Genomic DNA, 13271 nt, shown 5'->3' on the forward strand with positions numbered 1-13271 from the left:
ATATATTCTGATATCTTTTTGTCCTTTCAATCAATACTAATCTCAAACTGTAATTTGCAGTGCTGGTTTAGATCAGACTTGGCTTGTAATAAACCAGGAAGTAATAAATAAATGGGATGCAGCAATGTAACAAGCATTTGGAAGACACACTTTAAAAAGTGCATCAACATTAAGTACCTCATTTCAGCTCATTAAAGCAGCCATATTTTTTTCTTGCATGATTGCTACAAAGGGCAAATATTTCAGCACTGAAATGGAGGGAAAGCATCAATCAGTCAAGGTTAAGAATACTAAATGTCTAATGCAAGAGCTATTGTAGAAATTCAAGAGCTAATGTTAAAGTTTGTGTTGGTAATTAAATACTTGGAATGTCTATGGAGCTTCTCAGTCATCCAGGTCATGGTTGTCCCAAAGGTGCTTTTTCAAGAGGCAACTGGACTTTCTAGTTTTTCTTTGAAGACATTTCGTTTCTCATCCAAGAAGCTTCTTCAGCGCTGGAGAAGCTTCTTGGATGAGAAGCGAAACGTCTTCAAAGAAAAACCAGAAAGTCCAGTTGCCTCTTGAAAAAGTACCTTTGGGATAAATATTTGGAGGTAATGATAATCACTAGGAAGGAAGAAAAACTCAAGCCAAGTCAAGCCAAGCCAAGGAAGAATCAAAATATTATTTTTGAAAATACCTGGAGAATGAACTAGCCAAAAAGAAAACCTTTGAAGACCCAAGTAATAAAGTGAATAAAGGCCCAGTCCTGTTCAACTCTTGGGCACAGTACTCATCTCCATTTCTTAGCTGAGGAAGCCAGCATTGTCCAAAGACAATTCCATGATCATATGGCCAGCATATGCTGAGGCCAGTGGTGGGTTTCTACCAGTTCATCCCGGTTTGGGCAAACCTGTAGCGGTGGCAGCGGGAGGCTCCGCTCACCCACTCGGACGTCATCATGGATGCTCTGTGCATGCGCAGAAGGTTCTGCACATGTGCAGAAGTGCACACTCACAGTTTCAAACCGGTAGCAAAGGTAAGTGAAAACCACTACTGGCTAAGACATACAGAATGCTGTTACTATCCCATTGAAGTGGTACCTATTTATCTACTCGCATTTGCATGCTTTTGCACAGCTAGATGGGCAGGAGCAAATCAAGTTATACCAGTGGAAAAATCTAACCAGGTGAAATTCTTTCTTGGAAACAAAAATACCACAGCTTTCATAACTGGCAAGAGAGGCTTGCAGTTAATGTGTAATTGCAGCAATGGTGGGAGTCCAGGCATTCTTCAATATACAACCATTTGTTCAGCAACCCAGGGTCTCCTTCACCCCTCAAGGTACCTCATGCTATGTGCATAATGACTGCCAGGGAGAGAGCCGGGAGTGCATGGGTGTCTTGCTTAATGACAGCAACAATGGCTGTAATTCTGAGCTCATTTGTGATCGTAAATCAAGGACTACCTGTACTTTAATGTTAAATTTAATTAACAAAATAAATCTTAGTTTTAGCTAGAAATGCAAGAAACTGCCTTAAATCAAATCAGGATCATCTGTTTTAGTCCTGCCCTGGTTCATTTCTCTAGACCAGCCCTTTTCTACTTGGCTATCCCCCCTGATAAATGGCATTTCTTTCCCAGAATTCTCAGCAGTTCACACACTAGGGAGATTGAGAGTTGAACTTCACGTATCTCAGGGGAATCAAACTCACATCGTCACGTGATGTATCACGACTTTTTCTCCCTTTGCTAAACCGGGGGTGGGCATGGCCAGCACATCAGCGGTGATATCCGGCTGGATCTATCCGGCTTGTGCGAGGTGGTAGGGCCGGCAGTGGGAGACTCTGCCCACCCGCTGGGATGTCATTACGTCCCGTTTTTGATCCTCTGTGCATACTCAAAAAGCTCTGTGCATGCGCAGAAGAGGCGCGCGCACACGCTCACATTTCCAATCTGGTAGCGAAGGTAAATGCATTTCACCGCTGGAGCACGTGACACATCTGGCCCGGGAGCCGCGAGTTTGACACCCCTGATGTACCTGGAGAGTTGTAGGAGGTTGATTTCAGGCTGTACATATTAATGATTAAAAGCAAATTATATATAAATATAAATTAATTATATAAATTAAATATAAATTAAAAGCAAAAAAAAAACCCTGATTGAAGCTGTGGGAGGCTAATCCGTGCAGAATATATTTTCTAATAAACTGAAATATACAGAATGTAAAATGTATTTTAAAAATAAAATATGCTTTCTAACCCTTTGCAAAGCCCACCCTTTTATTAGTTGGTAAACTAGAGACAACTTCACAGCCAAATTCTAAAGGAAACTTTGAAAGCAGTTGGCAGACAAACATATAATTAGCACACCAGTTAATTGGATTACTTTAGCACTGGTTCTTGGAAACACCTACAAGCTTCCCAGAAAAGCTATGATTGTTGAAGAGTTCAAACTAATTATCGCCATCAGAAATTAAAGTGTTGATGCAACTATGTTAATTTGTTTGACTTGCTTTTTAAAAAAGATGACCTTACACTCTGGATTTATTTTTTACTTTATGTTTGGTTAACATAAAGGTAGTTAAGGTGCCACCTTGTAATCACCCTCAGCTCATTTTTTAAAAAGTCACCAGTATTCCAATTTCTACAGAAACCAGCACAAGGTTGAAAATACTCTAAATTGGTCTTCTTGGTGGGAATTTTGGCAGCATATCAAGAACAGTTATGTGCAGCTGTTCAGTTCCAAAGTGGAAAAGTTGTGATGATGTACACCTGTTGGCACCTCTTTGGAGAAGATACATTTTCTAGAGTTTGTGTGGTAGCTGTGAAATCCCAGAACAATAGGAATTTGGTGATTATATCCCTTGTGGGGACGTAGTGGTGCAGTGGCTTAATGATGCTGGAATGGCCAGCCAGAAATGGTCTGTATGCTGGCGGTTTGAGCCCAGCTCCATGAGATGGAGTGAGCACCCATCGCTCAATCCCTAGCTCCTGCCCACCAAACAGTTCAAAAGCATGCAATACTGCAAGTCGATAAATGGATACCACTTTGGTGGGAAAAACCTAACTGCATTCGTGCGTGTGAAGAATGGAAGCTGGTGCTGGACCTGGCCGGACATGAGGGATTATGACACAAGGTGAGGCAAGATGAGATCGGAGAAAGAGCTCAGGGGAACCAGCAACCTGAGCACCACTAATTGGTGTAACGCTAATTTGCTTCCCCCCTCCCCCCACTGCACTGCATCAAGGATAAACATGCAATCACCAAACAGAATGAACTAGCAATCTAGTCTGTCAGGACTACATTGTGTCTACCACATGTATATTTCCCTGATATTGTATCATCATCTTCTTTTAACAACCACATAATCCCTTGTGGGGTGGAGTCTGGGCAACTGAATGGAGCTAGCAGAGTGTTTTAATGGCCGGATGCCCTTCCTGTCACCAATGCAGAGTTTTGTTCAGCAGAAATATTCTCATTGTGCCCAGAGAGAGAAATATCTGCCTCTACCTAGGATCGAACTCACAGCTGCCTGATTGTGAGGCGAGAGCTCCACCTCTAGGACACTGCACCACATTTCCCTGACACTGTATGCCATACACTAAATAATAATACTGGTATATATCCCTTGAAAATATTTTTTTTTGCTTCAGAAATCCAAACAGTTGTATATCCCTAATTAAGAATCTAATCAGATATTTGCTAAATGGTCACTTTATCCAGATTTATTGAGTGGGTCTTCCCTCTACCCAATCAGCCATCCCCTGCATAGACTGCCCCTATCAGAGCCCCATACATAGGAGTGTATGGCTGTGACAGATACACCATAAGAAAAACTGAATGCTGAAGAATCAATGCTTTTGAATTGTGGTGTTGGAAAAGATGCTTAAGTATTCCTTGGACAGCAAAAAGATCAAATCAGTCAATTTGAAAGGAATCAACCCTGATTGTACTTTGGAAGGACAGATACTGAAGCTGAAGCTCAAACACTTTGGCCACCAAATCAGAAGAGAGGACTCATTGGAAAAGACCCTTTTGCTGGGAAAGACTGAAGGCCAAAGGAGAAGTAGACGGCAAAAGATGAGATGGTTAGACAGTGTCATCGATGGAGTAGGCATGAGTATGGGAAGAGACTCCAGGAGACAGTAGAGGACAGGGGGCCTAGTGTGCTGGGGTTCATAGAATCGCAAAGAGATAGACATGACTTAGTCACTGAACAACAACAATTAGAGCCTCAGGCCAGTCAGCAGAGCCAGGTTTGAAGGCTCTTTCAGAAGATCAGGAGTATGGAGGCCAACTTCACCTGCAAGGGGAGAATATTCCAGAGTGGGGGCCCATAGCAAAAAAAAGGCTCTTTTTTTGGACCCCGCTACCTAAAATTCTTTGGCAGATGGGATCTGAAGTATGTGTCCTCTGCTGGAGAGAATGGGACAGGCCCAATCCCATTGGGGCAAGATGATTCCTCATATACCCTGGACCCATGACCTAAAGAAATAACCAATACCTTGAATTGGGCCTAAAGGTGCTGTTTCAAGAAGCAAATGGAATTTTTGGTTTTTCATTGAAGATGTTTCTTCAGCTCTGAAGAAGCTTCTTGGATGAGAAGTGAAACATCTTCAAAGAAAAACCAGAAATTCCAGTTGCCTCTTGAAAAAGCAGCTTTGGGACAGCCATGACCTGGGTGACTGAGAATCTCCATAGATACTTGAGTTGGATCTGGAAGCAAACCTAGCAACCAGTGCAGCTCATGTAACAACAAATACATGTGTCCATATTGCTGTGTTTTGTATTTGCTTCCAAAAACTCTTCAAGAAGAGCCCCATGCACAGCGCGTAGTAACCCAACCAAGAGATGACCAGTTCATCATTGACACATTAAAAAACCCTATAGTTCCCTGGCTTGCTAATAAGCTTCCTTTAAATCTCTATGGGAAGATATAATATAACAGGTTTATTGTGGCCTTTTTCAATAGCATTTAGCATACTTTCATGGCTGGAGGTGGTGACCTTGAGAAATAAATCTTGAATAATTTGTTATATTTTTATTTATTAAATTTGTTTACCACACATCTCATCTTCCCATGGTGAAAAGGTGCACCTAATGTCTTTGCTCATGAACCAAGTAGAGAATTTTGAAAGCCATTCCTTCCTAGCTCACTTTCTAAGGTAGGTAAATTGAGGACCCAGTTTGTGGGGGCAATAAGCTAACTTTGTATAAATATACAAAAGTATGAAGGCTATTGCTTAACGCATTGTAAGCCACCCTGAGTCTCCGGAGAAGGGCGGCATATACATCAAATTAAAAAAAAAAACTGTTGAGAATTTAATATGATTTTAATATGCAGCGTATTAACATATTGCCTAGGAAGCATTTCAGTGTAGTAGAAAGAAATGAGATTCACAGTAAGATTCAGAAGACTGTTTAAGAATATATTTAAAGATATAAACCAAATCTGGGGGCAGGTTTTAGTCCTGTGGCAGAGATTTCTCTGCAATTAAATTAAAAAGTTTGTTTCAGCTAGGCTAAAAATTTCCAGAAGATGCTATCAACCAGAACAGGAAAGTACAGTTGCCAATCCAGGCTGCAAAAATATGTATGATTAGTAGATGACAGCTAGGAGAGAGAGGAAAATCTAACTGATGCCATCAATCGATGATCATCTGGACTGTTTGCAACCCAGATATAATAGCCCAAAGGGAAATCAAGGTTTAATGGACCAAAACATAACTTAGCATAAGGCTGCCTCATATGCTCATCGTAATTTGAAAGCAATATTTCAATCTTTATCATGTGTATCTAGCAGACAAGACACTTGTTTTATTACAAATACTGGAGAATTGTGAGTGATAAGAGAGTTTCTAACAAACAAAAGGATATTTAATATTTTTTTTCCTCAAATGGCAACTCCAATTTCTGTTATGCAAAAGTTACAAGCAACGATTAATTGTCAATAACAATGCAACAGAAACAACTGCTTTGGCTGCTAATAACTATATTAAAATTAGTACAGCAAGAGACCTACTGATCATTGGATTATTGCATTTGCTAAGAATTACAATTATATTTACTAGCAGTTTAGCATACAGCAAATAAGCGAGTTAACCAGAGAGAAGATCATTTCATTTCAGTTATTATTAATGCTATGGGCATATCTCTTCCAGACATGGTTCTGCATTAAGGAGGTGTTTTACTTGTTTCTATTTTCCAACAGTTTTTTAAAAATTGACTGGGTGTCTCTTGGGAGTTCTTGAAAAGCAAAACAACAAGAGTTTATTGCTGCTGAATTTGGATGGGCTATTGTGGCATAACAACAACTGTATTAATTTAATTTCAAAACAAATTTGCCTTTTTTTTACATTTAGCATTTCCCTTTTCTCATCAATTTAATTCTGTCTCATTCAGTTCTACTCCTTTGATATAGTGGTCCCCAACCTTCTGGCTGCCAGGGACTGGTTCAGTGGAAGGTGGTTTTTCCATGGACTAGGGGAGTGTGGTTTCACACGCTGCCAGGATGCTGCGTGTGTACAGATGGGGCTTCACTCACTTGAACAGACTGGTTCCTGATGGACTATGGACCAGTGTCGGCCTGCTTTAATATATTGCTAAATTTTTCCTGGATAAATCCATTGCTACTTTCTTCAAGTTGATCATCATTGTCGTCTTTTAATGATCCCATAATCCCTTGCAGGGTGGAGTCTGGGCAACTGAATAGAGCTGAGTGTTCACTGGCCAGATGCCCTTCCTGTTGCCAATGCGGAGTGATATTCAGCAGACATGATCTCAACGTGCCCAGAGAGAGAAATATCTGCCACTACCTAGGATCGAACTCACCACCTCCTGATTGTGAGGTGAGAGCTCCACCTTTAGGCCACTGTACCACTCACTTTCTTCAACTTGATGCTCTCCAAATATTCTTGACTTCAACTCCCATTGTACCAATCAGTGTGCCCAAAAGCCACACCTGTTGAGAATTTGGGAATTGGTTTCCCAATTGGCTTAGTGGATCTTGGTTCCATCGATTTATTCAAATTATGGAATTAATTGTTCCCTGTCTTTCCAGAAATGATTTTCCATAAAGCTAACAAACAGAACAAATGAACGCTACAAGAACAATTGAGATACACAGCTTCTTAATCCCTCAGACAACATTTAGAAGATGAACAATGACCCACAACTTGGTCTTAGAATATACAGAGAACATCAAGAGCCAGTCAAACATTGTCTTCTGTTGAGGAAATAACAGGGTGGAAAAAAACTACCATCTATTATATGCTGACTCCCTGATCTATCACCTAGAAAGATCTCCTAACTCTTACTATACAAAACAAATAAATTTCACACACATTATATTTTCCCTGGTATATTCAGGGAATAAACCCCAGTGTGCATTGCTTTAAAAAGAAAATTGAGCAATTGCTGTAAGAACAGCTTTCAGACCACCTGTTGCTTTTAAAAACTTAGGCAGGTTGTGATGGTAAAATGATAGCGCGTTCAGCAAGTTTGCAATCTGGTGCTTTCCCAATAGCTGTAACCATGGCTACCTGTACATTATGTGTGAGGATTGGGGGGGGAGGGGGGGGAAGGAAAAATGAATTCTGAATAAGGAATACAGACACGGTCTGTATTGGGTAGGAGGGCTACTTTCAACCAGGAAGCAGGAGAACACCAGTCTTCCTGTCCCAAAGGAGCTTTTTTGAAGAGGCAACTGGACTTTCTGGTTTTTTTTCTTTGAAGACGTTTTGCTTCCCATCCAAGAAGCTTCTTCAGCTCTGACTGGATGGTGGGGAATGGAAGGATTTATACTCCTTGCAGACAGCTGGTCATTTGCATCCTTTTAGAGCAGTGGCTCTCAACCTTCCTAATGCTGCGACCCTTTAATACAGTTCCTCATGTTTGGTAACCCCCAACAATAAAATTATTCCTAAAACCATTGAAAATATGTGTTTTCCGATGGTCTTAGGCGACCCCTGCAAAAGGGTCATTCGACCCTCAAAGGGGTCCTGACCCACAGGTTGAGAACCACTGTTTTAGAGAGTCGTTGAGGCTACCTGGAGGTTTATCTGTGTTATCAGGGTCACCTGAGTGCAAATGGGTGTGAAGCCTTTTTGGAACTGTTGAAAGGACTGAGTTGTAGATTGGAGATAGATGATGCCATATCCCTCCCCTCACCCATTTCCAGTCATGTTACTAGCTTAACACATGAAGTGCTTCACTTAACAACCGTGGCGAGAAATGGGGCAAAATTCACTCGGCAACTGTCTCGCTTAGTATTTAAAAATTTGGACTCAATTATGGTTGTACGTTGAGGACTACCTGCATTAACAACACTGGGTGTTGTTAGTAGATCTTCACCTTATTCTCTCACTGCCAAGTGTCAATGGAAAGAATTTAATAACATAAGACCAACCAGCTCACTCATGAAGATACTCATAGCCTTTCCTACAATCAGAACTAAGCCAAGCCCATTTGGGTTGACTCTCATTTATAGAAAGGTAGCTTCCAGATGAATAGTTCTACCTGAGCTTTCTTACCTCTTGTTCTTGTCCTCTATTTGTAAGAGATAGACCATGTCATCAGTCGCATGCTGTCTGGAGCTGCTCTCCCCCCATTTCAATTTCAGGCTCTGGGGACCTGCTGCACTACACTCTAGCCGAGGGGGTAAAGGTGGCAACGACCGGGTCTTTGCTGCAATGAAATGGCTAAAAGGCCCAGCTCCAACTTCGTTGACGGCCTGAATCCGGATCCTGTCATTGAAAGAGACACAGAAAGAACGGAAGGTTAAAGTGGACAGAATAGAAGTTATGAATACATTTCATACTTCGATATCGCTGCTATTCGACAGTTATTTTGGTGAGACCATGGTTTGTTGAGGAAGCTGCTACGGATAGGCTCTCACCCTCTCTTAGATGGCAGACCAACACAGCTCCCGTTCTCCCAGATTCTACCTAAATTATGAATGCTATAGCAACAGCACTAGCGCTTACGACTTATATTTAAGACTTCACGGTGCTTTTACAGCCCTCTCCAAGCGCTTTTACAGAGTCAGCATATTTCCCCCAATAATCTGGGTCCTCATTTTATCGACCTCGGAAGGATGGAAGGCTGACCTTCAACCTTCTCAGCTGCTCAGTTCAATTCTAAGCCGCTCAGAACTGAACTCCAGGAGTGAGCAGTGACTTAGTCCTGCAGTACTGCATTCCAACCACTGCGCCACCACGGCTCTTATAACTTGAAAAAACGATGGTTAAAAAATAAAGAACTGCACCTAGATAGATCTAACTAGCAAGCCACTATAGGATCATAAAAGATGCATATCACAATGTTCCCTAACTAAATTTTTTTCCCCTGATATTATCCTTGGATATTCTGCAGTAACCCCCCCAACCGCCCGCCCCCCAAATACTGGCAGACAGCCTAATACAGGAGGGTCAAACTCAATTTCATTGAGGGCCGCATCGGGGTTGTGTTTGACCTTGGGGGGCTGGGGTGGGCGTGGCCAGCTTGACGTCACTCATGTCAGGGGCACCTGTGGGGACCTGAGCGCTCTGCCAGCAAAAACAGGCTCCCAAGCTCCGTTTTCAGCTGCGACGGCCTCCTGCAACCATCTGCCAGTGAAAATGGAGCTTGGGAGGGCCGCATGTACCCCTCCCAAGCTCTGTTTTCGCTGGCAGAAGCACCATGAGCTGGTCCTTCGCTGTTTCCAGGGCAGTCCCGGGAGCCAGATCTAAGTATCCTGTGGGCCAGATCCGCCTCCTGGGCCTTGTGTTTGACACCTCTGGCCTAATATTTATACCCTTTTTGTTGATATAATGTTTTCTGATTTCCAAGCAGCCATTAAAACAGAACAGGCTATAGAATAATACTATATGTACCTGAACGGAAGACCTGTCATTCTGGTCTTTCCAACCTGGTCCCTGAAATCGTATCTATTTCATTTGTTCTTATAATTAGTGAACATAAAACAACTTTCTCAAGTTAGAGGTAACTATTTGGAATTAAACCAAAAATTTTCTTGGAGCAAATATATTGCTCAAAAAAATAAAGGGAACACAAGCAGAAGACATCCGAGATCTGAATGAATGAAATAGCCTTATTAAATAGTTTGTTCTTTACATACAATAGTTTATACACTGCTCAAACAACTAAAGGGAACACAAAACCACTGTATGTAAAGAACAAAGTATTTAATAAGGCTATTTCATTCATTCAGATCTCGGATGTCTTCTGCTTGTGTTCCCTTTATTTTTTTGAGCAGTGTACTTTATGTCAAAAGTATCCCAGACCACTGCTTAAAAACAGTTGGTATCATTTGAAATATTTTTAGGTGGAATTCTGTGGCCCAATTTTTCACATAGAAAATGTACCAGGAATAGGACAAAAACAGCTAAATGCAGTACTTGGAAGGAAATTACTATGCTGATTAATGTAACATTTCTGTAAAATTAGCCTGAAATTATTCTTTAGATCCAAAAAAAGCAGCATCACAAAAGCTGAAGTCTATTGCTATAAATTAGCCTGCTGGCTGGTGTACATAATGTACAGACTGCACACACCAATACCCTAAATAGTACTCTGGTATATTATTCTTATTTCGTGATTCTACTCTCATGCAAAACCTGCCTGCCTGTCTCTCTTTATTAACATTCATTAATATTCACTATGGTGTTTCTTTGAAATTTGCACATGAAGATTCTTTGCTCATTAGATCTAGTATACCCGTTGCAAACTGGTAGTAAAGGTAAGTAGAATCCACCCCTGCCGTGCTCTATAGTATTGACACTGCCAGTAATTCATTGCATGAAGATACAGTTGCTAAACATAAAGATACATAAAGTGTGTGTGTGTGAGTCTATATAAATGAAACAAACAAAACTGGGATGTGATCACCTTTTGTAACATGACAAGCAAAGTCAATGGGAAAATCAGATTCACTTAACAACCGCGTTACTAACCCAACAACTGGAGTGATTCACTTAACAACTGCGATAAGAAAGGTTGTAAAATGGGGCAAAATTCACTTAATGACTGTCTCACTTAGCAACAGAAATTTTGGTTCAATTGTGATCGTACATTGAGGACTATCTGTATACACGTGTGTGTGTGTGTGTATACACACACACACACATACACACTGTGGGTGTACACACACATTACCTATTACTGTACAGATGTCAATTTGGCTAGTCTGTTGTGTCTTTTTCTGCTCTCAGTCAACAAGAATTTTCAGCTTTTCTGAAGTACAAAATGTAGAAAGATTCAGCCAGGAACCCAGAATATACTGTATAGGTAAAGGTAAAGGTTCCCCTCACACATATGTGCTGGTCGTTCCCGACTCTAGGGGGCAGTGCTTATCTCCGTTTCAAAGCCGAAGAGCCAGCGCTGTCCGAAGACGTCTCCATGGTCATGTGACTGGCATGACTAAATGCCAAAGGCACATGGAACGCTGTTACCTTCTCATCAAAGGTGGTCCCTCTTTTTCTACTTGCATTTTTTACTTGCTTTTGAACTGCTAGGTTGGCAGAAGCTGGGACAAGTAACAGGAGCTCACCCCATTACGCAGCACTAGGGATTTGAACCGCTGAACTGCCGACCTTTCGATCGACAAGCTCAGTGTCTTAGCCACTGAGCACCGCGTCCCTTATATATACTGTATATATTCCTCTTAACCAGAAACTGTCCTATTTTATAGGCATGACTGCTACCTAAGAGTTGACTGTATTATGGAATATAAATTACAAACTAACAATGTCTGTACCCTATAAAGAAAATATGTATAAAATGTTTTATAGGTGGCATCTCCCATCTGCCAGATTGGCAAAGATGTTTCCAAATACCTCCCCGCTATATTGGAAATGTAAACATTAAAAAGGAACTTATTATCACATGTGGTGGTCCTGCCAGAAGGCAAAACAATTTTGGCAAACAATTAAAACACAAATAGAAGAAATTATAAATCAACAAATAGAAATGAGGCCAGAAACTTTCTTACTGGGAATAATTACCGGGTCATATGAAAAAGAAATAAGATACTTAATTATTCACATAATTACAGCAGAACGAATAGTTTTCGCCCAAAACTGGAAAAACAATGACATACCATCAGAAGACAAGTTGATTAGAAAAAATTATGGAGTGTGCGGAAATGGATAAGCTGACAAAGGAGATACAAGAAAAAGATGAAACAGAATTTTATTTATTTTTTATTTTATATTGGATTTCTATACCGCCCTTCTCCCTGAGGACTCAGGGCGGTGTACAGCCAGATTAAAAAACATGCAGAACAAATATTAAAAACAATTAAAAGATATATAAATTTGGCCCAATTAAAACTCATTACCAATTAAAAACGTTTAAAACATTTAAAAAACAGTTAAAAATTTCATCTTAAGCCAGCCCGGCTTGTTTAAATAAATGGGTTTTAAGGGCGCGACGGAAGGCACTGAGGTCTTGGATTCTCCGTATCTCTGGGGGGAGCTGATTCCAGAGGGTAGGTGCCCCCACAGAGAAGGCTCTCCCCCTGGGGGTCACCAGCCTACATTGTCTGGCTGATGGCACCCCGAGGAGGCCCTCTCTGTGGGAGCGCACGGGTCGATGGGAGGTCGTTGGTAGCAGCAGGCGGTCTCGAAGATAGCTAGGCCCTATGCCATGGAGCGCTTTAAAGGTGATAACCAACACCTTGAAGCGCACCCGGAAGACAACTGGGAGCCAGTGCAGCTCGCGCAGGAGCGGTGTTACATGGGAGCGCCATGCTGCTCCCGTCACTACCCGCGCTGCTGCGTTCTGGACCAGCTGGAGCCTCCGGGTGCTCCTCAAGGGGAGCCCCATGTAGAGAGCGTTGCAATAGTCAAGGCGAGAGGTAATGTGACTGGGTGGGCGTGGCCAATTTTTTTTTTTTACTTTTAAAAGCATTTTTCCTACAACCTCTTCGGCCAAATTCTGACAATCCCAGTTTGAGTTACCTGATCGTCAGAGGCTTTTGTTGTTTAAAAGAAAAAAAAAGCCTCTGACGATCAGGCAACTCAGCTGGGATCGTCAGAGGCTTTTAAAAGCATTTTTTTTCTATAACATCTTCAGCTGAAGAGGTTGTAGAAAAAAAAATGCTTTTAAAGGTTCTGATGATCCCAGCTGAGCCGCGCGATCATCAGAGGCTTATTTTTTTTTTACTTTTTTACTTTTTTTACTTTTTTACTTTTTTACTTGTCGGCTGAAGAAAAAATGCTTTTCAAAGTAAAAAAAATAAGCTTCTGATGATCACGTGGCTTAGCTGGGCATGGGGGAGGCCCAGGGAT

General features: G+C 41.4%; 1 protein-coding gene across 1 annotated transcript in view; it reads right to left on the bottom strand.

The window, feature by feature from the left end:
* Positions 1-13271, bottom strand: part of FNDC3B (fibronectin type III domain containing 3B) — a 313226-nt gene that overhangs the window by 31211 nt on the left and 268744 nt on the right. The window contains exon 23 of the mRNA XM_070946542.1: positions 8514-8726. Within this exon, the coding sequence (XP_070802643.1) occupies positions 8514-8726 (213 nt within the window). The remainder of the gene's footprint in view (positions 1-8513; positions 8727-13271) is intronic.

This window comes from Pituophis catenifer, unplaced genomic scaffold, assembly GCF_029215685.1.
Source record: "Pituophis catenifer annectens isolate HBS135680 unplaced genomic scaffold, rPitCat1.0.hap2 SCAF_6, whole genome shotgun sequence".
NCBI lineage: Eukaryota > Metazoa > Chordata > Lepidosauria > Squamata > Colubridae > Pituophis > Pituophis catenifer.